This window comes from Solanum dulcamara, chromosome 10 (genome assembly GCF_947179165.1).
Source record: "Solanum dulcamara chromosome 10, daSolDulc1.2, whole genome shotgun sequence".
NCBI lineage: Eukaryota > Viridiplantae > Streptophyta > Magnoliopsida > Solanales > Solanaceae > Solanum > Solanum dulcamara.
Genome location: NC_077246.1, coordinates 60327140 through 60352954, shown reverse-complemented (window position 1 = coordinate 60352954; position 25815 = coordinate 60327140). Strand labels below are relative to the sequence as shown.

Here is a 25815-nt window from a genome sequence, read left to right as displayed (position 1 = left end):
AATGACCACTGTGAGAGCTTTAGTGGCATGTGCTGTCAAAAAGGGTTGGGATATGTTTCAGCTTGATGTTAATAATGCTTTCCTTCATGGTGATCTACATGAAGAAGTTTACATGAAAGTACCTCAAGAACTCAATGTGGATGACTCCAACCTAGTATGTAAACTTAACAAATCACTATATGGACTCAAACAGGCTAGTAGACAGTGGTATGCTAAGCTAACTGAGGCATTATCTCTTAGAGGATATGCACACTCACATCATGACTACTCACTATTCTATAAGAAATCTGGATCTCTAGTAGTCTTTGTGGCAGTATATGTTGATGATGTTATCCTAACAGGTACAGACACAACTGAAATCACACAACTAAAAACCTATCCGGACAACACATTCAAGATCAAAGACCTTGGGAGATTACATTACTTTCTAGGATTGGAGATCCTTGACACAACAGGAGGGGTACTCATATCTCAGAGAAAGTTTGTTTTGGATCTGTTAAAAGAATATGATTGTTTCAACTACTGTTTTTTTATTTTCTCCTCTTGATCCCACAGTCAAACTTAGAGCCAAAGAGGGAACTCCACTTCCTGATCCCACCTACTACAAGAAATTGATTGGCAAACTATTTTCTCACCAACACTAGGCTGGATATAACTTTCAGTGTCTAGCAATTGAGCCAATTCATGCTGGATCCTAGAACTCCTCACTTACAGGAAGCATTCCCTCTTCTTAGGAACTTAAAAGGGAATCCTACCTTGGGAATTCACTTGTCAAATGATCCTGATTGCATAGTAAGGGCATATTGTGACTTTGACTGGGCATCATGTCCAGATTCCAAGAGGTCAGTGAGTGGATACCTAGTTTTACTTGGGGATAGTCCTATCAGTTGGAAGTCAAAGAAACAAGATACCATTTCCCTTTTATCCGCAGAAGCAGAATATAGGTCTCTCAGAAAAGTAGTGGGGGAATTGGTTTGGCTTAACAGACTCCTTCCAAAATTGACTATACCTAATCCTTCTCCTATAGCTGTTTATTGTGATAGCCAGTCTTCCATACACATAGCTCATAACCTTGTGTTCTATGAGAGAACTAAACATATCGAAGTTGATTGTCACTTTGTGAGCAATAAACTTCAGGAGGGGTTGATTTCTCTTCACCACATCTCCACAACTGACAGCTGGCAGATATACTCACAAGCATTCACTGGTGTCAAACACTCTACAGTCTTGAACAAGTTGGCTGTGAGATCATCACCACCAACTTGAGGAAGGGTATTGACAAATACACAAAATTGTATCTAATTATTATGTAATAGTTCTGCAATCAGCTAATTAGTTAGTTAGTCGTTAGTTTGTTAGCAGTCCTTGTCAAGTTGGTTAGGATGAGTAGTTAGTTTGTTATTAGTGGATTACAACCGTCATCATCACGGCTCTGTATATAAATATCAGTGATGATCAAAGGAGCAGGTGAGAGTTCACATTTTCTCGAAACACAAATCTTGTTTCTTCAAGCTGCCAGCTATGGCTTCTTCTCTTTAGTTCAATATCCACCATTAAAGTGAATCTCCAATATCCTTACTAAACAAAATCCAATATTCACCTCATGGAGTGATGACAAACTACAAAGGCCACTAGACATTCAATACCATGGTACTTTAACAAGCTTAGAGTTTGAAAATTTGGAAAAACAACATTCCCTATGAAAAAATTATCAAATACAGAATGGGCTGATCCCGAAAAGGTAAATTTGTTGAATTGAACAGACTAATACAAATATATTATGAATGTAAGGCAGATTAGTAGAACTCGTGCAGCAACACACTGACAGATCAAAAGGGTAAAAGCTGTGTTCTGTACATATGAGCTCAATCCAACACAATTATCTGAGAAAGATCTTTGTTGAAATTTCTGGAAGAAAATCACCAGACATTCATCTCTTTGTGTTCTCTTTCTGGGACAAGACTACAGTAATCCTTCCCCTTCCGTAGTGCGAAAATTGCCACCAACATGACTTCTCCTGATGACTTGAAGAGGCAAGGTTGAATAATTACTCAACAAGCTATTCATTTGGATTGGTTTCAGCAAACACGGGATCAGGCTGTACATTTTCTGAATCATTATCAGGGAAAACCTCAGATTGCAGAGAAGGAGCAATGTTATTTACATGCAACCAAGTCAATTCCCATAAGCTATCTCCACCGAGGGCACTCCTCTTGAAAAGTACCCCCTTAGACTTCATTACAGTCAAGGTGTTCTTCAAAAGTTCAGGGACTAATTCCTGAAGCTTTTCACTTTTTTTACCTCTGACTTTCACCTTCATACATTTTTCCATTCTGTTGAGGACACCCAACCACAGTTTACAGAATGTAGTCAATTGAGATAGCTCATGCAGCAACTGGTGAAAAACTTTCGAAAGGAGCTTTAAGGAAAGAACAAGTGTCTCTTCCATGTTCCGGTAGTCTTTTTGTGATGCAAGTTCAATCAAGTCATCCAACATTGTGAAAATGACCATATCAAAGCACTGCAACCATAGACTATTTGGAAGGTAAATTTCATGATCTCCTGTCAGGCACATTTGTAGGGATAAAAGAGCATGATTCCTAACTTCTCTCTGATCCAAACTAACTTTCCTCAGTCCCTGTACAAGCCTCAACCACATCTCTCCGATATCTTGGGACAACTTCACAGCTTCAGTCTCTGCCAGAGCTTCCCTAGTATCTTTGGACCAGCGTGCTAAACTAGCAACTGAACCTGCCATAAGATCCACCGCCCGAGCAGGTCTATCCGCAGGTCCAACACGAGACTCTGCAAAATTTCTTGCTGCATCGATGCAAAGAACATAATTAGCAGGGGACAAATGGGCTCCATCAGACATAATGAAAACCAGGGCATCAAATCCTGCTTCAGAAGCTTCTGGATGTCTTGCTGTTATAGAAAGTAAAAGAGTAATTGTTCGCCATCCCATTTGAGAACGAATGTGAGTCGCATTTGCTTTAACCAGCCGACTGACTTCCTGTGTAATCTGCTCACAGTATGCATCAGCAACCCGGGCGTCAAGCTTGAGAACAAGTTGTAGTGATCTCAAAAGTTCATCAGCTAAGTTCTCTTTATAGGGAAGCAACCTCAGGCAGATGCGAAGGAGTCCAAATATAGCTTTCTCAATCAAAGCACAAGGCATTACTGTTGAGTGGACAATACTAGCAATATGCTCATAAACTCCCTGCCAAAGAAGTCTAATTCTATCTCTGTTGTTCAAGGTGATTGCAATCAGCAGTTCCAAGCAGAATACTGCAGTGTCTTCATCTTCAGGAGAACTACTACCCTTCTGAGGTCTCCCGGCAGCCCATATGAGAGCCCGTGCCAACTGTAGCAAGGAATCAGCTAGAAGAAACTTACTTTCTGTAAAGATGCTATCAATGCGACACTTCTGAATTGTCTGCAGTGTGCGTTGGTGAGCAGCGAGTTGTTGCTCAGTAGGTTGAGACCTTGGCTCTTCAGTATCTAAAGATAGGAGCTGACTAAATCGCCCCATAAGTCCAGAAGATCTTCTAGGAGTACCTATGGATTGCAAATGAGCAGAAGATAACGAATTATGCAAGGACTTCCCATGTCCTGTATCAGAAGGTGCCTCTGAGTCATCAGCTGCATCACTTGCCACACGAGCAGGAAGAAGGCCAAGCTTGTGCAATCTCAAGATGCAATCCAAGATATTTCTCCAACCAGTATGGATGAAATCACCGTATTCATTTGCAATAGTGAAAACTGTAACAGTTGCCATCCTTGCTTTTGCATCGTCGCCAAAGGCTAAAACAGGTTCCTCCGCCAATGAAGGATTCAAGAGAGTTGTGAACTTACATAGAGATACTACCAGATCATCCAAAACATCTTCAAGATGATGGCAAGCTGAAATCTTGGCAACAGCTAAGAAACCATCTATACATGTTTTGTAGACATCGTCATGTTCAGCGTGATCAAATACCACAGAGATAGCAGCAATAGTTGGACCAGACATAGTGGCAAACATATCATGATCAAGGTAGGCTCTCGAATCACACACAATATATGGAGATGTTTTCTTGGATTTGTGCATCAAATCAATCCAGCGGCTTGGGTTCATTTCAGCAAAACCAGCACTTTGCTCTGGTGTTGTGCGGATCTCATTGTTGCAGATAGAATGATACAATTCAGATAGATATTCACGAGGGAGATCATTACCTCCATTAATGTTCCGATTATTTCGAATGAAATCTTCCTCTGTCATCTTCTTCTTTACCTGAACATTATGTTGGTCAGTATTGAGCATTATTAGTGAATATGACAACAGCAAAGCAGCATCTTTATTAGCTAGAATCTGTGGAGATTGCTCATAATATCTCTCTGAAAATGCCTCAAGTACTCTTGCAATTTTTTGAGATTCCCCAGGTAGTCGAAAAGTTTCCAAAAACAGCCGCAATGCAATATCCAGGTTCATGTCTTCGAAATCAAATGTTCCAGCAAACTCATGAAGAACCTGAATGCAAAATTCATCATGATTTCCCAGAAAGTCCCCCACAAGATTCTTATCTAGCCCAGCTGTAAACCTGAAAAAGCAAGCCACACTCTGGGGATCAAGTTTATCTGGCAACAGATACGTTCCTTGGAGAAATTCCAGCCCTTTCTTAGGGTCCCTATTAAAATGATCAGCTCCAATCATTAACCTTCTCTTTATGTGCTTCCTTCTACGTACAAATGGTACCCAATGATCAGGATCACTATAGCTCTCACACTTGACCATCCAGAATGGACCATACTCCTCAAGATTTATTGGATTTTGCTGTGACCTACATCCATTGCTTATCCTCTCAGCCATTCCCTGAATAACAGCAATCAGACCGTCCAAAGCAAGAATGTTCATGGCAGACAATGGAGAGTTCACAGGGAATGCACTCTTTGATAATAAATTCGCAAGTTCTTCAAAAACATTGGTGCAGGTGATATCACAATCTAAATTTGCATACATTTCTACCATGAAGGATTTCTGCCTACAAAAATCAACAAGAGCCTCCATGGCTACTTCCTGCTGCTGGTATGAAGCCCCATAACGACTTTGTGCAAGTCTCAAGACAACACAGGATAAGAAGGCCTCAAGTTGTAGCTTTAGTTCAGTACACAAATGCTGATACAGATTTAGAACAATGCTGCAGACTGTTGAAAGTATCAATGGACTCATTGACAAGCCAAATATCATCAGATTTTGGAATAATTCATCCTGAACCAAACTCAACAATCTAGGGTGGCTCTGTATAGCCGGGCCACCCAATTCAATGGCTGAGTTGATCAAACAAAGGGCAAACAGTGGAACATCTTCATCAAATGCTGTGGTATTTGCTCTGGGGCCCATCCCTATATGTTCGACAACATTTAACAAAGAACACAAGAAGTGAAATATCTCAACCATGCATGGAACTCCATATGGTTCAGTCATTAAATGTAAATCAATAGAAACATTGTCCTTCCCATTATCACTCATGACCATGCCTTCATCTATAACACTGTTAAGAAGACCTGTGGAAGCAGAAGAAGTAAAAGCTCCAGAAAGTGGCTGGCTATCATATTCAGAAGTACCATTACCATGCTCTGACTTGCTGTTGAAACTGCACTCATTGTCAAGGCCCACAACCTACGCTAGAAGAAATTAACATATAATGCTTCAAACACATTCATATAGAAGAACAAGCAAAACAGAAAATGATTTTTGAAACATTTTTATTCACTTCTAGAATTTCTCTTAGGTACTAATCAGCAGCGGAAACAGGATTTTCACTAAGAGGATCCAAATAATTAAAGTAAACACACGATGAAACTAAGAGCATTCAACAACTACTTTATATCAGACTACTTACCCCAATCTTTTCTTTGTGCCAAAACAAAGAAATATTTTTTTATCAAATGATGCCCATAAGGCAAAACAGGATCATGAGAAGTATTATAAAACCATATATACTGCCATTCTTATTGATTTTGCGCTCTAAGAGAGGGGACCACAGATAATTCTGGAAGATCATTATTTCCCAAACTAGGAAGAAGCATGGAACATACTGCAGGAAGGATAATTTTGAGATACATAAAAGAACAAAGATACACCAATACCTTGTTTTTGGTGGAACTGCCTCGGCTAACTACAGAATGTTGCATTTTGTCAACTTCTGGAAGGTGGGAAAAAATACATCTCACAAGTTCATGCATGGTGTGGCGTGCTGTCTGCTGTAAGAGCTCACTCTTGCTTCCAGCTTGATGAACTACTCTAAAGCACGTATTGACTATGGTGCAAACATGCTGATTACTCAACATAACTGACGCTTTACTTCTCATGCACGCCAAAAGTACTTGAAGTATCTTCATTAACACAACCTCTTCTGATGCAGGATCAGTTACCTCAAATCTGCAACTGGTCACAGCATCCACTACAGAGTGCATGGCATTTTCAACATTGACAGTATTATGATCAAGAAAATCAAGAGTCAAAATCTTGAAAACAGAAGACAATGCAACACCAGTGATTGGTGCCCCAGTTTCATCAGATCGAATAACATCCAGAAATGGCTGGAGATACAAGGCTGGACTGACGGTTTGCCACTGATACTGCCATGAAAATATCTGTTTACGTAATGTCTTCACAGACTGTATTAGCGAGTGCTCTAGTTGATCATCCCCAGACACATAACGACCTCCCCATCTCACATTTCTTCTCATAACAGATAAAACAGCACTTATTTCAGAGTTAACCATACAAGCTAAAGCAGTTTTATTGGAAGTGGTCTCGCAATCTTCCGGCTCCTCTTCTATTGCCTTGATACTAGATTGTAGTCTTAAACGCCCCATTCAGAGAATGTGGAACTCAAATGAACTCTGAATATGCAATCAAGAAAAAGCTCGCAGGGAGAATGCTGGAAGCAATTCAAAGCATAACCCTCATTGTCTACAAAAGACACCATTAGAATTGGAATGGCCATATAACAAATTTGTCAGGAAAGCAACTTCTCAAAAATAATGATAAGAAATGAAACATCCTCTGAATAGTGGTGTATTAACGTCATATAATGGTACTGCTTTTTATCTCAGGAAACAAGCAACTTTTTTTTTATATAATTGTGGTGTCCAGGCCAACTTGCATGACCCTTGACTAATTCCACGGGGTACCTGCTATCTCCCACCAACACAAGTACCGGGTAACTCTCGGAAGCACAACAACAACATACCTAGTATATTCCCACAAGTGAGGTCTAGGGAAGGTGAGGTGTACGCAAACCTTACTTATACCTATGTGGGGTAGAGAAGTTGTTTATATAGACCTCGACTCATAAAGTAGTTTTCCACAGGTTTGCAAGAAATGCAAGAGTAAGAAGCTCTTATGAAATATTCGTATTTTCTTTTCACAAAATATTTTGATACGTAGAATCCAACCATTTCACATTGGAGCTTTGTCTAACAAGTAACGACAAAGATATAAATATCTCGAAAGTATAACGAAGGGCAAAATTGAGCAATTCTCGGTAGTACAATGGCAACTTATACCTTTTCCAACAAAAAGGAAACTTCATCCTATCATTAAAGTTTTAGTCTACAACTTCATGACTTGCTTATGTGAGGAGGGTAGGCTTCCCAAACTCATACATGAAATTTATGTTAAAGGTTGAGCATTAGAGATCGTGTTAGTACAAAACTGAGCCAGCCAAAAATATTTCTGGACAACGACGTTATTATGATAAAAAATGGAAACTCTTAAGTCTATTAACTACTCTATCATATGAAATAACTGGTAGTACATTTGTTTTAATCAGTGAAATGGAGCTTCATGTTGAACATGTTTAATTATAGGGACAATAAGAGTGACATACATGTTAAATATCACTCAACAACCAACCGAAATTAAATAAGGAATTTCTGTACCTTTGTTTGCTTATAGATTCGAATCCAGACAAACCAAATTTCTTTATTTGTACTCGTTTGTTTCTTTTTCTAATTATTAGCATTATATTGCTCGTTGATGTTTACTGGTGTTCTGTATGTATTCGACACAAATTGAAAGGTAAGTTTCATATGTCTAATTTCCATGCATGGCATTGATCAATCATCACTTATATTTGAGGCTGATGGAACTTCTAGCAAGACCAACTAAATTTGGACATATTTAAGTTGAAGAATAAGAAGTTAAACACAAGATATTTGGAAGTAACTTTAAAAAGTAAAGAGCCATGTTTGTTATGAGTAGAGATGGTTTCCAATATTAATACATACATGCATCATACACCCTGACATGTTGTATAAAAAGTTGATTGTTTGCATTTTCCCATCAGTGGAGGACACAAGATTTTATCCAAGCAGGGTGAAATAGATATTAAAATTGTAATGGTAATTGATAATAAGACTACCGTATTTTTTATACCTATACTACCCTTGAAATTTTCATTTGAGATGGTACTCTATTTTTATAAAACAAAACAGTTAGACAAACTAAAATATTTTTCACTTTAAAGTCTTCAATTTTAAAAGTTTTAAATTCTAATATAATTAAGTTAATAAAAATCTTGAAATTTTGAAACATCAATAAAACAAGATCAAACTAAACAAATAATATACCAAAACAATTAAAAAAAAGAGAGAACTAATGTAACTGTAACGACGGGTGGGTGTTGCAGTCAAGCTCCCTTCTGCCTTTGCACTCAAGGGCAAATCTCCATCCGGCCCGAGGAAATTTCGGTCTTTGTTTCCCTGTTACCCTCCCCATAGCTTTCTTTCGTTGTTTATGATTTGCGGGGATGGTAGGGATAAGAGCATGATTTCCAAATTGATTGGATGCGTTTCGGAGTTAATATAATTGGGTTAGTGGTTTAACCATTAACCAAAATCATAAAATTGGAAATCGAACTGATAACCCAATAATTTTTTTTACAAAACTGTTTAAAAATCGTTAACCAATAACCCAATACCGATAAATGAATAGTTTTTTTTCTGGTTCTCAGTTAAATCAATTTTTGCACACCCCTAACGCTAGCAGTGAAAAATGCATAGTGAGTGGTAATGTGTAGCATTTAGACTTTAGAGAGGAGTAGAAGAAGGTTGTTGACGTTGGCTTTCCAGTGCGCGGTGGCAACAATAGCAGTGGTGGTGCCGGAGAAAGAGAATCGGCAGGTGGTGAAGAATCGAATGAGACAAGACAATAAGAGATCCCAAAGTAAATTTTTACGAGTATTTGTTTGTAAGTATCCTCATCCTCTTTTGGAATTAGCAAGCAAGTAGGTTTGACAAATGCTCTCAGACACATTTCCCAAGATATCTAACTGAGGTTCCTTCTGGGCATCAGTACGTCTCTCTCCGGTGGACTTCTTCTGTCTGAGCTTTTGTTTGTCATCCTTGCTTTCATCAACCTCAGAATACCTCTTTTTTTTTTAGAAGAGTTTTAATGCAATCTTTGTGACATTGACCCCGAAAAAGTGGGAGCTACTCAATTGAGGGATTTTAGACCTATTAGCCTCATATTTGGAATGTACAAAATCATAGCAGAAGTGTTGGCTGAAAGATTGCCTTCATAAAAGGAAATAAATTATGGATGCTGCCTTGATAGCACGTGAGTGTGTTGATACTAGATTGAGAGGTATGGATCCTGGAGTAATGTGCAAATTGGATATTGAGAAGGCTTATGACCATCTCAATTGGAATTTTCAACTCAATATTCTCTGACAGATGGGATTTGGCAGCAGATGGCTGAAACGGATTGAATTCTGCATCAAAACTACTAGGTTCTTAATTCTGGTTAATGGAGAATCAGCTGGGTTTTTTCAAGCAGAGAGGGGGCTCATACAGGGAGATCCCCCATCACCCTTCCTCTTTATCGTAGCCATGGAGGATTTCAATAGCATACTGAAGATTGCCGCTCAGAACATATGGTTACAAGGCTTTAGAATTGGAAAATGGGCAGATGTGTGACACTGTAAATCTGCCACCTGTTGTATGTAGATGACCCTGTAATTTTTTGTGATGCTAATCCTGAGCAAATCAACTATCTTAGGATGGTGCCAGTTATTTTTGAAGCTACATATGGACTGAAAGTTAATTTACGGAAAAGCAAAATCTTTCCTATTAAGGATGTTACACAGATGCATCGTGTTGACAAACATTCTGGGGTGTGGGGTGGAAAAGTTGCCTACTATACATATTGGAATGCCATTGGGATCAAAACTCGTGGCTCTTGAGATTTGGGATGGAATTACAGAGAGGCCAAAAATAAAGCTTGCAATGTGGAAATCTCGGTATCTCTCTTTAGGAGGCAGGCTAATTTTAATCAACTCTATTTTGGATTCTTTATCAACATATGTGATGTCCTTACTTCCCATGCCAAGCAAGGTAATCAAAACTCTTGACAGCTTGAGAAGGAACTTTCTGTGGCACGGTAACAAAGAGGCTAAAAGTTTCAATTGGGTGAAGTGGGAAGCAGTCCAACAGAGCAGAGAGCAAGGACGTATGGGGTTAGAAACTTGAAGCTATAAAATAACAGCTTACTCATGAAATGGTTATGAGGTATAATGAGGAGGGTCAAGCTCTTTGGAAAGATGTGATCCAATAGAAGTATGGGCAGAATGGACAATAGTATATTGATGAAGTCACAAACACTTTTAGAGTTGGAGTTTGGAAAACTATCAGGTCCTTATAGACACCCCTGATGAGGAATATAAGCTACCATGTGGGCAATGGAAGAAAAGATACTTTTCTGGAAAGACAATTGGACTGGGCAAGGAACTTTGCAGCAGACATTCCCTGGACTATTCTTTATCTGCACTCGTTCAGTTATCACAATAGGGAGAATTTGAACAGCATATGGTTGGAATCTAGTTTTCACTAGATTGTTGAATGATTGGGAAGCGGAAAGGGTGTGGTTGAACAGTTAGAAAGCGTGGGAAACTTTACTTGGCCAACTACTGGACCTGACACCATCAGATGGAGGCATAATGAAGATGGGAAATTCTCAGTATATAGAGTATACAAGAGGGGCATGTCTGAGTTGGCTGGACATTTCAAGGGTCTATGGAAAGCTATTTGGAAACGCGTGGCACCAACAAAGGTCAAATGCTTTTCACGGTTAGTGGTGAAGAAAGAATGTCTGACTCATGAAACACTTTAGAGGAGGAAAATCCAGATAGCATCTAGCTATGCCTCTATGTATGGAGGCAGCAGAAACTGATAACCATTTGTTCTTGCACAGTAGGTAACATCACAATTCATACTTTTTATCTGTTTGGCTAGGGAGAAATGGACAATGCCAGAGCATACTGCAGACTTACCGAACTGCTGGATCAGAAGGGGTGGGAGTAAGAGTCAATACAAGTGGTGGAAAACATTACCAACAGGTATCCGATGGAACATGTGGAAGGAGAGAAATGAAAGGATCTTTGAAGGAAGATTCAGGTCCATACAAAAGATCAAATTGAAATGTATTGCCTCTTTATGATTTTGGTGTAAAGAACAATGTATATTAGGAAGTACAGATAATTGTGACTTCTTAGGAGTTTTTCTAGTTAACTTTTCCTTGTAAACTCATTTTTTGGAGGTCGCCAACATACCCTTAATGCTGAGGAATACAAGTTACCATGTTCAAGAAATAAGTATCCTCATCCTAATTAGAGAAACACTAATTGTAAATTGATCGATGAAAATTGAGTCAAAGTCTTGCTAGTTGATTTTTGATTAATTAATGATATTATGTATGAGATTACCGGTTGTCACAAATAGGTTGACTGGATCGGAATTCCAAAATTTACACATAAATAAGTCTTTTTTGATAATTGTGGCATTCAGACAAGTTTACGCGCATCTCGAGTAATTTCATTGGACTACTCCCCAACATCACAGCTATCAATAACTCTGCCCGCCAAGACTTCAATAGATGAGAGGAAATCTTAGTGTTTTTGCCTCTGCTTTGATTTGAACTTGAGACCTCATGATTCTCGACTGATCCATGAATCCTTTTTGAGTCATTTACTAACCTTTACTTTATGTAAATCACACTCACTCTAACAACATACCTTTTGTATGACAAGTCAGTGAGAAAATGGGAACAAACCACATATAACTAGCTTTTCTTATGAAAACTTAAAGGATACGTATAACTAGGTTGATTGAACATAAATAGGACATCCTTCATATATCATTAATATGACAACAATAACATAAATTGATGAACAATGGGCAACAAACTTATAACTAGGAAATGCTCTTAAAAGACAAGATGACAAACTAACGATAGAAAAAAATGCTCAATCCGTCAGTGTTTGTGTAGCCCAAATATCACAAATGAAACAAAAGCAGTAACTTCCATCTCTGCCTGGCTCGTTGTCACCTATGTTGAAGAAAGGTTTGGAACCCTGTAGAGAATGAAGAGGGGCCAAGGATCAATTTCAAGGAAGCATGGCTCGCTTGTTAGGCTTTATGTATTTTCTTTTCTATGACCCCATTCTGCAGCGGAGTATGAACACACGACAGCTCACGTTAGATTCCTATCTTCAGGAGCATGAAATCAAACACCCGTAAGATCTCGAGGCTTACTAGACGGAATTCGATCAAAAATGAAAACTTTGGATATTTTTCTTAGAAGGAGACTTTCCACTACATAAGAAAAAACTGGAATTAGATCTTGGAAATAATCGACTCAAGCGTTCGCTTGTGAGTGCATTAAGTAAATTAAACAGATACTCGCTGGTCTGAATTGTGCAGGATCGAGCCCTGGCCTTGGAAGCCATCCATTCAACCGCCCTGAGAAGGGCCCAGCTTTCAAAGGGAGTGAAGTAATTGGATTTAGGATGTCACCATCGATGAGAAACTGGGAATTCTTCGAAATTGGTTGGAAAACCGTTTTCGCCATAAGACTTTTTTTTTTGTAAGTAGTGCACGGCGAGTCGAGGCTGCTGTTTCGGGACCTATTCTCAACACTGCCACCTTTTACCGCAAATACGGCCTTTTGACCACAAAAGCAATACCACAAAAATGGTAAAGCACTGCAGATATAGGCACCAAACACCAACAATGCCCAAAACACATCTCAACTTGGAATCGACCCTCAAAACTTATTTAGAACCTCACGAATACAAACCAATGGTGCAAATCGATCATAAAACACGTTCCAAACCTGTTGGAATCATTAAATCACCGATTCGAAGTCGTCTTGATCAAATGTTGAATGTGATCAACCAAAACTTTTTAAAAAGTTAGAAATCAACTCAATGGTCAAATCACTCTCAAATGCCTTGAGATCTGTGCAAACCATCCAACTAAGTAATAATCAGTACCTAGTGGAATCGTCAAAACTCAAATCCAACCTCATCAACCCAAAATGTTGACTTTGATCAAACTTTTTGTTAGAATAGGAATAGAATCAACAATAGTATATACAATTCTATTTAGAATAGGAATATGAATAGGAATTACATATAGAATCGTACTTGGAAAAAGATTATAAATGGAGTGTCCTAGTTGGAAAAGGAGTCTAATATAGTGTCTATAATGGGGTCTCAATGTAATAATGTAGAGACACAATTCAATAATATTTTTCTCCTTTATTTCTCACATGATACCAGAGCCTCTACGATCTTGGTAAAGAATCAAAGAGTTTCCGCTGTCGGCGGACGGCTATCACCCATATATGCCACCTGTCTGGCGAATGGTTATGTTAACAAAAGTAGGGCCAACGATGTATGCATGAATCCCATATCCAGGGGAAGAAAACTTAGTCAGAGAGGTCACCGTACGCCAATTTTCGACAACTTTCTAGGACTATTTTGTGTCAACCAAATATCCGTCAGTGTTTGTGTAGCACCGTGTTTCATTCCAATAACTACTTTTTCATATCTGATTTGTGTAGCACCGTGCATCATTCCGGTGATTACTTTCTCAGATCTTATTTATGTAGCACCATGCCATCTTTCCGTTGATTACTTTCTCATATTCGATTTGTGTAGCACCGTGCCATTTTCCAGTGACTACTTTCTCATATCCGATTTGTGTAACACCGTACCATCTTTTTGGTGACTATGTTTATCCAATTTACGTAAGCAGCGTGTCATCTTTTCGGTGACTACTTTCTTATTTGTGTAGGGTCGTGCCATCATTCCGATCTTACCTATATAATTTTTCTTTTTCAGTGGGGTCGTGTCGTCAATCCGATCTACCTATATAATTTTTATTTTTCAGTAGGGTCGTGCCATCATTCCGACCTGACCCATATAATTTTCTCTTTTAGCAGGATTATGCCATTCTTCCGACCCTATCCATATAATTTTATTTCTCAAATTGTGAACACTTTCAGCCATCAAACCGGAAAACACCACTTCAATTTCAGCAGGGTCGTGCCATCATTCTGACCCTACCCATATAGTTTTATTTCTCAGCTTGTGAACACTTTCAGCCATCAAATCTAATACTCCAATGCATAAGCATGTTCCAACCAATTTTTGTTGCTCAAGGGGAGTATTATGGCCTTGTATGTCAATTATACAAGTAACTCTATGGTCTGAAACAATCTTCTCAAGCTGGGCTTGGGAAGTTCAACACTATAATTTCATCACTATGTGTTTTATCGACATTATGCATCAAAGCCAACATTTCATTAGAAGACTAAGCACATTATGATTGACTGGCATTACGCATCAAATCCAGTATTCCATGAAAAGACTAAGCACAATGAGATTGATTGTCAATTTTCTGAAGTCGAGTGATCAACTAGAAGATATCTCACCAAGACCCTCATTGGTCCTCGTATTAATTATATCTATAACAAGCTAGGTACATATAACTTGTATGCACCAATTTGAGTGGAAGTGTTAGAATAGGAATAGAAGCAAAAATTGTATATACAATCCTATTTAAAATAGGAACAGGAATAAGAATAGGAATATTAAAAGGAATAATATATAGAATCCTACTTGAAAAAAGATTATAATGTAGTGTCCTAGCTGGGAAAGGAGTTTAATGTAGTGTCTATAATAGGGTCTCAATGTAATAACGTAGAGACACAATTCAATTATATTTTTCTCCTATATTTCTCACACATTCCAAATTCTTAACTTCCAAAAGATTGCAAAGATAAGTTCTCTAAAGGCTCCTTCCGGGCTTTGGAACCCTCCTTCGGTGGTCTTCAACCACCAGAATCTCTTTCTTCCATCTTTCTTTGAAAGCCTTTTTTCCAAATTATGGAAAATCGTATTTATTTCAGATCTGCGGGGAAGTCGTATGACATTTCTTAAACTAAGTCATTTCCGAGACTTGGTTTGAATGGGTGGAGAGTGCTAGATTGTATATGAGGAGAATGACATTGAGCAGTGGAGCTCTTTGGTGGTTATGCAGAAAAATGAGGGAAGCATCAGAAATAAGGGGTTAGACTTCCAAGACATGGAAAGTCAGGGATGTCTCTATTAACATCTTTTGCTTTTTAAAGTTTAACAAGTTTGGTAGATTCCTATTAGTTATCACGATTAATGGCTATTCCAGATCAGTCATTATTATTCCTGAGAACAAGCCCAATGAGGGGTGGTTGAGTATTGTAAATCACATTGAAAGCTTCATTAATAGGGGTCTTTAAAGCATGGTGTTGCTCCAGTGCCTGGGGCCTTGAAACATCAATCTTTGAGGGGTGAAGGTAGCTATAAGGAAGCTTTCCAAAAGATTATAAGGACTGCTCAGGAGCCAACTATTTTCAATGAGTAGAAGCTTTTGAAAGCCTCGACAAACCATGATGAGAAGGACCTTCTAAATAGATGCTTAGGGAGTTTTCTAGAGTGTGATGAGATCCCAACAAGGAGTGAAGTAAGAAGGTGGGCTCAACAGGTTTGGGAAGGAGTTTTCAACTTCCAAATCTATGATATCAATGGCATACAGTTTACATTCGAGTTCCATTCGAGAGAGGATGCAGAAAATAATCTTCTTGGCAACTGGAAGAGGAAGCGCAAACAACTAATGTTGGATTGGTGGTCTCCAACGGCGGGTGCTTTCCCAACCCATCACAGATTTGGTTGGTTTTGGATCTGAATCCTCGAGCTTCCCTTTGCATCTTTGGTCGGCCAAAATTATGAAAGAAATAGGAGATAGATATGTGGGTTGGATAGAATCAGAAGAAGAAACCTCATTAAAAAATCATCTCCGACGGGCGCGTTTAAAAGTGCAAGGCCCCTTCGAAAATATCCCAAGATAAGTTGAAATCTCAGACGATGATCAGAATTTTTCACTCCCAGTGTGGGTCGAAGCTCCAACAAGGTTTCGTAAGTTGGAGGAGGACCAGTGTGACATTCGAGGCCTCAGTCCTAGGTTGGAAAGGGAAAGAGACAAGCAAATGATACCCCTCGTACTTTAGGGTTTAAGGAGGGAAGGGAAAGAACAGCCGCTTATAGGCAATATTGTGGGACCCAGTCTGAACCAGAATCACGTGGGCACGACAGATGTGAGATGGCCACTTGTGGAGTCTTTTAATGTGGATTTTAACCCTTCTGATTGTATTGGGCCAGAGCAAGTTCGTAACTATGGGGCCCCTCTAGCAGCCCAAGATTTGGATTCTCAAAAATAAGTTAGCAGTTGAGCCCTTTACCAAGTTTGTTATTGCGAAGCTGGGAACACAACATAAGACATCGAGTTATGATAGAAGAGAGGACGAAGCTCTGATGAGAATCATAACCTCATCGACAGAAGTTTCCATCTTCCACCCAGAAGCTGAGATACACGAGGAAGCCATTTTCAACGAACTTAGACTTAACGGGAAGGTCGATTTACCTCCTACAACTTCACCTCCGACGCCGAATGCTCCAATTAAAGAGGTAGAGGAAACAGGGGAAGCCTCAGATAACTAGTTGATACCTCTAGAAGACCCCATCCCTATTCAATTCGACGCTAGTGAGTGCAATAGAGAGTCCGAGGCAAAAACTTCTTCTAGGGTCCATCAGAACATTGTCAAATTGAGCAAAGAATTTGGGGCTCTTTTTGACGATCTAGAAAAAGAAGCCGAGATTTTACTCATTAAACTAGATAAGAGGAAGGGTCAGCCCAATGAGATAGCAATCAACAACCAGCAATTGGTGACAAAGGAAGTCAGGAATTTAATATGCGAGATAAAATATAAGGATAGTGAACCAAGAAGCGAATCGAGGAAAGGGAGGAGACCACCCATTAGTGATCAATGAAAGTCAAGATTCTATCTTGGAATGTTAGGGGGCTTAATGGAGCAGACAAAGGAAGCTGATTTGCAATTAATTCAGCAGTGGGGAGGAAACATCCAGGTTCTTTAGAAACAAAACTGGATAGAGATGTTAAATACATCCTAGGAGAGTTATGGACAAACAGATGGGTGAGGGAGGTCCATTGGAGGCTAGAGGCAGCAGAGGGGGCATACTTATCCAGTGGGATAAGAGGGAGTGGAGGGGAGAACTATTTGAAATTGGTAGCCAAATGATCACATGAAAACTCACAAGCATCAACCAAGACCTAACTTTGCTTCTCAGTGTTGTTTATGCAGACTGTAACAGTCTCATCTGAAAAGATCTTTGGGGTGAACTAACATCATGTAGAGCTAGCTGGGATGGGCTTTGGGTGATTTGTGGTGAATTCAATGTCACAAGATTTATAGCCGAAATGGTAAACTGCAGCAGGATATCAGGGGCCATGTCTGAGTTCTCTAAGTGTATCAATGACCTGGAACTTGTAGACCCTCCTTTATTTGGAGGGTCTTTCACTTGGAGGAGAGGGGAGAACCAGAGGAGTGCTTCCGAAATAGCCAGGTTCCTGTGCTCAGCTGACTGGGAAGACTCCTTCTCCCAAGTCAAGCAGACCCTACTCCCTAGATTGGGATCAGACCACAACCCCATCCTCCTCTCTTGCAGGGACTGGGATTCCAGAAAGTCATTTTTCAAATTCGAAATTGGCGGATGGAGATAGAGGGTTTTAAAGATAAGGTGAAGAATTGGTGGAGCTCATTCCCAAACACTGGCAGACCTGCCTTCATCTTGGCAAATAAACTGAAACTACTCAAAAAAAGAGCTTATGCAATGGAGTAAAAACAACAAGGTGAACTGGAAGCAGAAAAAAATCGAGATCCTGATACAAATTAGTTCTTGGGAATTCATACAAGAACAAAGATCTCTCTCAGATGATGAACTAGACCAAAAAATTCATCTAACCATGGAATTAGAAGAGGTAAAGAGGGAGGAAATTGCTTGGAGGCAAAGGTCCAGAGTCCAATGGCTGAAAAATGGAGACAAGAATACTAAATTCTTCCACAGAATGGCTAATGCTCATAAGAGATTTAATTCTATTGACACGTTGAAAGTGGGAGATCTCAACATTACTGATCAAGAAGCCATCAAGGAAGCTGTTCAGTGTTTTTATCAGTCACTTCACAAGGAAACTGAAGAGTGGAGGCCTGAATTCACCATCCGGGATGCACCAGCTATTTCACTAGAGGATCAGGCATGGCTCCAAAGAAATTTTGATGAAGAAGAGATACTGGAAAGCATCAAATCATGTGCCATTGGCAAGGCCCCTAGACCTGATGGTGTTCCGTTGAACTTTTATCTCAACTTCTGGGATTTGATCAAGGGAGACATTATAGGAACTTTGCAATATTTCTATGATCATCAGGTTTTTGAGAGAAGTCTTAATGCTAAATATGTAGCTCTTATTCCCAAAAAGACGGGTGCAGTTTAACTGCGAGACTTCAGGCCAATCAGCCTAATATCCGGAGTCTATAAGATATTGGCCAAAACTCTAGCTGAAAGGATGAAAAGGGTAATAAGTAGCTTCTTCAATAGACACCAAATGGCTTTCATCAAGGGCAGACAAATAATGGATGCAGCTCTAATAGCAAGTGAGTGTGTTGATACAAGAATTAGGGGTGAAGTGGCTGGACTAATGTGTAAGCTTGACATTGAGTAAGCTTTTGATCATGTCAACTGGAATTATCTCCTGAACATGCTTATACAAATGGGATTTGGAAGCAGATGGCTAAAATAGATTAGTTTCTGCATAAAACTGTTAGGTTCTCCATTAACAACCTGTTGGTTTTTTCCAGCTGAAAGGGGCCATAGACAAAAAGATCCACTCTCCCCATTCCTATTCATCATTGTTATATAACGTCTAAGTAGTATGGTGAGAATTGCACTACAAAATAGTTTGTTAAGGGGCTTCAAGATGAATAATGGAGGACCAAGAGAATTGGAAATTTGTCATCTTCTCTACGCAGATGACACCATCATCTTTGTGAAGCAGAAGCAGAGCAGGTCAAATACATCAGAGTGATACTAGTGGTCTTCGAAGCTGTCTCAGGTTTGAAATTTAACTGGAGAAAGAGCAACCTATTCCCTATCAAGGAGGTGAGTAACATTCAGTCTCTGGCTGACATCTTAGGGGGTGGTGTGGAAAACCTACCTACTGTCTATTTAGGCATGCCACTAGGATACAAGCACAATGAAGTGGTGAGATGGGACAGCATCATTGAAATGACAGTGAAGATGTTTTCACAGTGGAAAGCTCAATATTTATCCCTTGGGGGAAGAGTCACTTTAATCAACTCTGTCTTAGACTCACTTCCCGCATATGTGATGTCCCTTTTCCCTATCCCTTCCGGTGTAGAAGAGAAACTCAACAGGCTTAGAAGAGACTTCTTGTAGAAAGGTAACAAAGAGGGGGGTGGATACTCAAATGGTAAGTGACACAATTGAGCAAAAATCGAGGAGGCTTGGGCATCAGAATTTTAAAATCCCAAAACAAATGCTTACTAATGAAGTGGCTATGGAGATTCAGCGAAGAAGATGCAAAACTTTGTGAGGTTATCACCCACAAGAATAGCCAAATCAGTCCCTAGGTTTCCAATGATGTCAACAACACCTATGGAGTAGGAGTCTGGAAATCAATCATATCCATATGGCCCAAGCTTCAGAACAATACCAGAATCAAGGTGGAAAATGGCCTTAAAACAAAATTTTGGAGAGATGATTGGATTGGGCAAACTCCACTGCAGGAGTCTTTCCCTAATCTCCTGATCCTAAGTAACAATCCGGAAACACTATTAATGAATGTTGGTCACCACAAGGGTGGAATCTGACATTCAGAAGGAACCTCAATGATTGGGTAGCAGAAAGACTGGCCAGTTTGCTGACTGTGCTGGAAAACATCACTGCACAACACAGGGCCTTGATTCCCTGAGATGGAAGCACACTAAAGATGGAAACTTCAAAGTGAACGGAATATACAAAAGGGAGAACAACATAGCTCAAGGAGTGAACACAAAGTTGTGGAAGAAGCAAACCCCCCACCAAAATAAAATGTTTCTCATGGTTGGTGGTCAGAAAGGCTTGCCTCACACATGAAGTTCTTCAAAAGAAAGGAAGGACAATAGTGACCAGATGTTTTTTGTGTAATGAAACTGGGGAGACCAACAATCACCTCTTACTACATTGTAAATTCACTGCTCAACTTTGGCATATGTTCTTATCTCTCACCAAACTGAATGGACAATGCCTGAGCATACAGCTGATCTAATGAGTTGTTGGATCAAAAGAGGCGGGAGCAAGAGTCAGAAGAAGTGGTGGAGGATATCCACACTGTTTTTTTGGTGTGAAGGAAATTCTAGAGAGGAAATAGAAGATCTTGTAGATTTCATATGCTTTATGTAATCTAAAGTCTACTTTTACTTTCCCTTGTAACACTTTTGGAGGTAGCCTGTAACACTTTTGGAGGTAGCCAGCATTCCTTAATGCTGAGGAATAAAACAGTACCATTTATCAAAAGGAAAAATTTTACCACTCCTATTTTCTAAATTTTAGCATTACTTTTGGTTGTAGGCAATACAAACTAGTGTCTCTCCCTCTCTATTGAGACACCTTCTCTCTTCTCGACACAAACTAGTATTACCTTCTCTCTTCTCAATTTTAGATTTAATTGTGACAGTGACAAATAATAAATATTATTTCCTCAATTTATTGCAGGAACAATTATGTCCTAAACAAAAGTGATCAATGTAGAAATTTGTGTTGGATTTCTATTTTTCTACTAATTTCTATTTTTATGAACATCTTATATTATATATGATCATTTGAGCATTTTCTTATCGGTTAAACCAAAAACTGCACAGTTAAAAAACCAAAAATTGATAAACCGAAAATCAATAATAAATATCTTATTGGTTTGGTTATCAGTTTTGTATGTTAAGATTGCATAATGCTTGTTGCATAAAATGGCACTCGACCCCATTTTGTTACTTGATTTTATACAAAGTTTTTGTGCAATGGCGATTATAACCCCAATAGTTGATTTGTAGCACAATTATACAGTTGTGGACAACGATTATTTTCTTGCAAGACCATACTATCGGTGAGTAATATGAATAATGTGAATTTCTATCTACAAAATTTCACTTATTGCCCTTCTCAATTGAGAAATTTTTTATGACAAGGGAATCCACAGCCGCTACCCTTTTGGGTGCGTACAAGGTAAACCCTGCTCTTGTGCAATAGCGTGCAAACCACAGAGGAGAGGTAAATCGCACTAGGCGAGCCCTATGCGACGAACTTGACCCAAAAGGCCAACCCCCTGTTGTTGTCGATAAGGAGTTTTGAACTTAAGACCTCCATTATGGAACTCCCAAGCAAAACTATCTGAGCCACCCCAAAGGGTGAATTGGGAAATATTAAAATGTTGAGGGAATTTGACCACTAGTTCTTCTTACTAAAATATTCAAGTAAAAGTGGGGAATATGAGTCAATCTGCTCACATATTATGTGAAATTGAATAATGTTGGTCTTCTCTCTATATTTTAGGTCTAATCTTACGCATGTCGTTAGGAAAAAATTCAATTTTCGACCATGACCTTTAAAAGAGCTTCAACTTGAAGTATAATGGATGTAAGTTAAACCACAATAAGAAATAGCGAGGTAAATCTGGTCTTTTTCCTCAAAATATTTTGAAATGCAAAGTCCACTACCAACGCTTGGACAAATGGAAAGATATCACCTAAAGCTTTTGCTTCCGTTGGGATCTTAACCTAAGATCTCATGGTTTTCAACCCACCTTATTGACCACTAGGCCACGCCCTTAGGTACATAGATAATATTTTTATCGGCTCTAGTTGCGTAGATAACTAACCCTCTCAATTCTTAAAGAGTTAGCTTGGTTTGTGCTAGTAACGTTGAATAAGGAGAGGCAAAAAAAATATAGTCCATTGTTTGATTGGTTTTTGCAGCATTGATTGCATTATGGCATGGTTGTAATCAACTCAGCGTAAGAAACTTTTACCCCATTGGGATTAAGGGACACTTTTATTCCTTTTCACATTTCTCTCTCCTCTTCCCCAACAACGCAACTTAGTTCAAATAAATAAGGGGTGGTAGTGCTTCCAAACAATTGGCATACTGAATATATCAAAATAATATCCCACAACTCCTCAAACATATTAGATGTGATAAAACTATTCAAGTTTACTGTTTAAATAAGACCTTCAAGGAAGGAAAAGGACAAAAGTCTCTCACGATGGCCGTTTTTGGGTAAAGGAAGATTTAAACAAAAAGAAATGGCAGCTGCCCAGACATGCTTGTAAGTCTAGAGTTTGATTGAGATATCACTAAATTTCGACCTTCAAGCTGAAGTATGCTAACGCGATATGATTAGTGACTAACAAAGACATCAACAGCTTCCGTCAGAAGATCTAATCTGGCCATCTGCGTAATCTCTCCTTGCTGATACGTATGTAAAGGATTAAGGGTCAAATACAACAACTACAACTCAATCTCAAGCATGTTGGAATCGGCTATATGACTCATTGTCCATGTCCCGCCATTGATGCCCGTCTCAGTCCAACTATTATTAAAACTTAGTTTATCTCGCACTAGAAGTTCTGACATACATTTTCTATAAGCATATATAAATCTCTAAGAAATCTAAAGACTTCTAGCAGACAATACATTGGACTCAAAATAACTAACACTTCTAAAACAAAGGCATAAGGGTTTAGAAATGCATTAAAAATAACAAAAAATACATAACGTTAACAATCAAAAAAGAATAACACCAACATGACGTGACTAGTGACCGACTACCCATCAATAGTCTAAGTCATCTGTGAAATGTCTCCTTGCTGATAAAATACAAAAGAATAAGGGACGATGAAGAATTTAAAACATAGCCACATTATCTAAGTGAGGGGAAAAAGAAACAGAGTGGACGAAAATGGATTACTTTAGCAAAATTTATCACTCAGTTGATGTCCAATGCAGAAGAAAAGAGTGATGTTTGCTCAAAACATCAAGCAAGCAGACACAAAACTTGAAGTTTATTCACTTATTTGCTCGCTAGTAGCAAAATTCGAAACTGTGAATGTTTAATCAGTTCTCTACAAAACATATAAATTGCATTCTTACTATAAGAACAGACACATGTGGTTCACTCTAATACTCGTTCCATCACACTATACATGGCAGTGTTGCATGAGAAGAAACTAATGTATTTATACGGATTTTGACTTAATTTTTTAATCTGATTTATCTATTATACTAGTGGTAATGGAAGAGAACATTCCGTTGGAAGACTAATTTAAAGTTGGAGAAAGAAACCGAAACTAGTTAGAATTTGCTTCTTGTTAGTTTATTCAAATTCATGCATAAATAGGGGTGCTATTGCTTATTTTCTAGTAGAGAAGATTTATGGAGAACATTAACAAATTTATGAGGTTCTGAACAAATTCTTCTTATTGGTAAGAGTCACTACGATCTTAGTAGAGTATCAAATAGCTTTAACCAATGTATTTTACCCGTGTGGCCAAGGATTACGTTAGCAAACTCACCGAAAATTGTTTCAACAAAAATTAGATTGTTCAGTGAATATTTTGATACAACAATAGAAAGTTGATGACAAGTGCATCAACAAATGAAAAAAAAATGTTGATGAAAAATGCATCACCAATTGAGAGTTGGAGACAGGTAGGTACTTCAACAATTGGAGGTTGGTGAATAGTACTTCAACAATTGGAGGTTGGCGACAAGTGAATCAACAACAAAAACGAAAACCAAAAAAAGGAAGTTTAACACAAGTACTTCAACAATTGGGAGTTAGTGACAAAGTGTTGTTGAGAGTTGGAGACAAGTGTTTCAATAATTGAAGTTTGGTGACAAGTGCATAAAAAATGGAGGTTGGTGGCTAGTGCATCAATAATTGAAAATATAACTTTGAATGACATCAAATGTTGGAATACTAATTCAAAGTTGGAATAAGAAACCAAAATTAGTTAGGATTTGATATTTGATAGTTTATTTAATTAATGTCCAATTATATACGAATATGTTTTCAATTTCTAGTCAAAATAGGTTTTGCACTATTATAAACGTGCAAATTATATTGTAATTCACATTAAATTAACACTTGAAAAGTCATTTTCATCTGGAAAAAAAAAAAGAGAGAGAGATCACATCAAAGCTTAGAACCTGAATAATTAAATAAATTTGAGTGCTTGAAAGTCCTGAATAGTATGTTACTATAATAATAATATCACTAACCGAATAATGTCAAAAAAATTGCTCAAATTGGAAGAGATGGAGTATTTAATTTAATAATCTTAGTAGACAAAGAAACCATTAATTACCAAACAAAAATTAATGGATTTTATAAGTAATATTTTATCTCGACTAATTAGCAGTATGAATTATTAGAAGGATCACAATACTATTACATAAACATTTCATATTTTATGCAGTTCTAGAGATAAGCAAAAAAAACTGATTACGAAATACCCAAACAGAGATAACAACAACAAAACCTCAAAAATTCATAGGTTTTACGAAATGTGAAGCAAATAAGAATACATAAGAGGAATTAGGGTTTTTATCTGAGCAAGAGAAGAAAATGTAGAAAGGAAATGGCGGAACTTACGGGTTGATTTCGTCGGAGGAAGGAAAGGATATCGCGAAGAGTTCGCCGGAGAAAGATGGGACTTATTTGAAATCAATTGTAAAATGTAGGGCCTTGAAAGTGAATTTCATAAAGTTTAATAGCCCTTTCTGTCCAATCAGTTCTTTAAGAAGAACATCACTCTTAGTCTCACTCTATTTGCAACGTTAACTAGTTTTACGATTTATTTAATTTTTTAAAATAATACGGTAACTACGAGTATAAACACGTATATAAGTAATAATTTATAAGTACTTTATTGTTGAATACAGTAAAACCTCGATAAAGTAATAATCTCGCTAAATGAATATTTTTCTCTGATCCCAATTTGGGTCAGTTATATTAAAGTAATATTCTCGCTAAATGCATTAGATAATAATTAAAAATAAAGTATTAAAGGTCCAGAAAAAAATATAAAGTAATAATTACTAGAATACATCAAGAATTTGTATATATTTAATCAGTCAATAATACTAGATCAATAACTATTTCTTTTTAAAATATGATTCTATAGTTGATTTTTTTTCTTCCCACCAAAACTAAAATTAATCTCATCATTAACATATTGTGTTTCTTATTTTATTGGTTAAAAATGATTTTTGTATGCCTTTCAAATGATGAGAAGACATTATACTTGGATTATGATTTTTAAACATCTAGTTTTTTTCCTTTTATAGTTAACATAAAATCTCTTCATATTCTATATATATGAATACAATTAGAAATATTAAACTTCACTAAATTCGTTTAATTTTTCTAGATTTAAATAATAAATATGCAAAGACTACATTTTTTAGTTTCCTAGATTTAAACTTTTGAAATTCTTAATTCAAATATTTTTTTTTCTTTCTTATGGCACATACTGCAAAATAC

General features: G+C 37.9%; 2 protein-coding genes across 3 annotated transcripts; one reads left to right on the top strand and one right to left on the bottom strand.

Annotated features, from left to right (window-relative positions):
• Nucleotides 1-1617: 1617 nt before the first annotated feature.
• On the bottom strand, nucleotides 1618-25043 carry LOC129870355 (ARF guanine-nucleotide exchange factor GNOM-like). Of its 2 annotated transcripts, XM_055945111.1 has the most exons (3): nucleotides 24925-25043; nucleotides 6130-6958; nucleotides 1618-5659 (listed from the first exon to the last, which is right to left on the bottom strand). In XM_055945111.1, the coding sequence occupies exons 2-3, from the start codon at nucleotides 6859-6861 to the stop codon at nucleotides 2060-2062; spliced, it is 4332 nt and encodes a 1443-aa protein (XP_055801086.1). In that variant the 5' UTR covers nucleotides 6862-6958; nucleotides 24925-25043; the 3' UTR covers nucleotides 1618-2059. The 2 variants fall into 2 exon arrangements, with proteins under 2 accessions (XP_055801086.1, XP_055801087.1); XM_055945112.1 differs by lacking the exon at nucleotides 24925-25043 and having other exon boundaries at nucleotides 6130-8457.
• On the top strand, nucleotides 9586-9966 carry LOC129869838 (uncharacterized mitochondrial protein AtMg01250-like). Its single transcript, XM_055944434.1, has 2 exons — nucleotides 9586-9648; nucleotides 9724-9966. The coding sequence occupies exons 1-2, from the start codon at nucleotides 9586-9588 to the stop codon at nucleotides 9964-9966; spliced, it is 306 nt and encodes a 101-aa protein (XP_055800409.1).
• Nucleotides 25044-25815: the final 772 nt, after the last annotated feature.

Bases quoted from the DNA above. Each gene is read 5' to 3' on its own strand.
- LOC129869838 (XM_055944434.1), top strand. From the start codon at position 9,586: ATGGATGCTGCCTTGATAGCACGTGAGTGTGTTGATACTAGATTGAGA. The intron at 9,649-9,723 runs GTAATGTGCAAA...ATTCTCTGACAG, and splicing joins TGAGAGGTATGGATCCTGGA to ATGGGATTTGGCAGCAGATG.
- LOC129870355 (XM_055945111.1), bottom strand. From the start codon at position 6,861: ATGGGGCGTTTAAGACTACAATCTAGTATCAAGGCAATAGAAGAGGAG. The intron at 5,660-6,129 runs GTATTGGTGTAT...CTTCTAGCGTAG, and splicing joins GCAGTTCCACCAAAAACAAG to GTTGTGGGCCTTGACAATGA.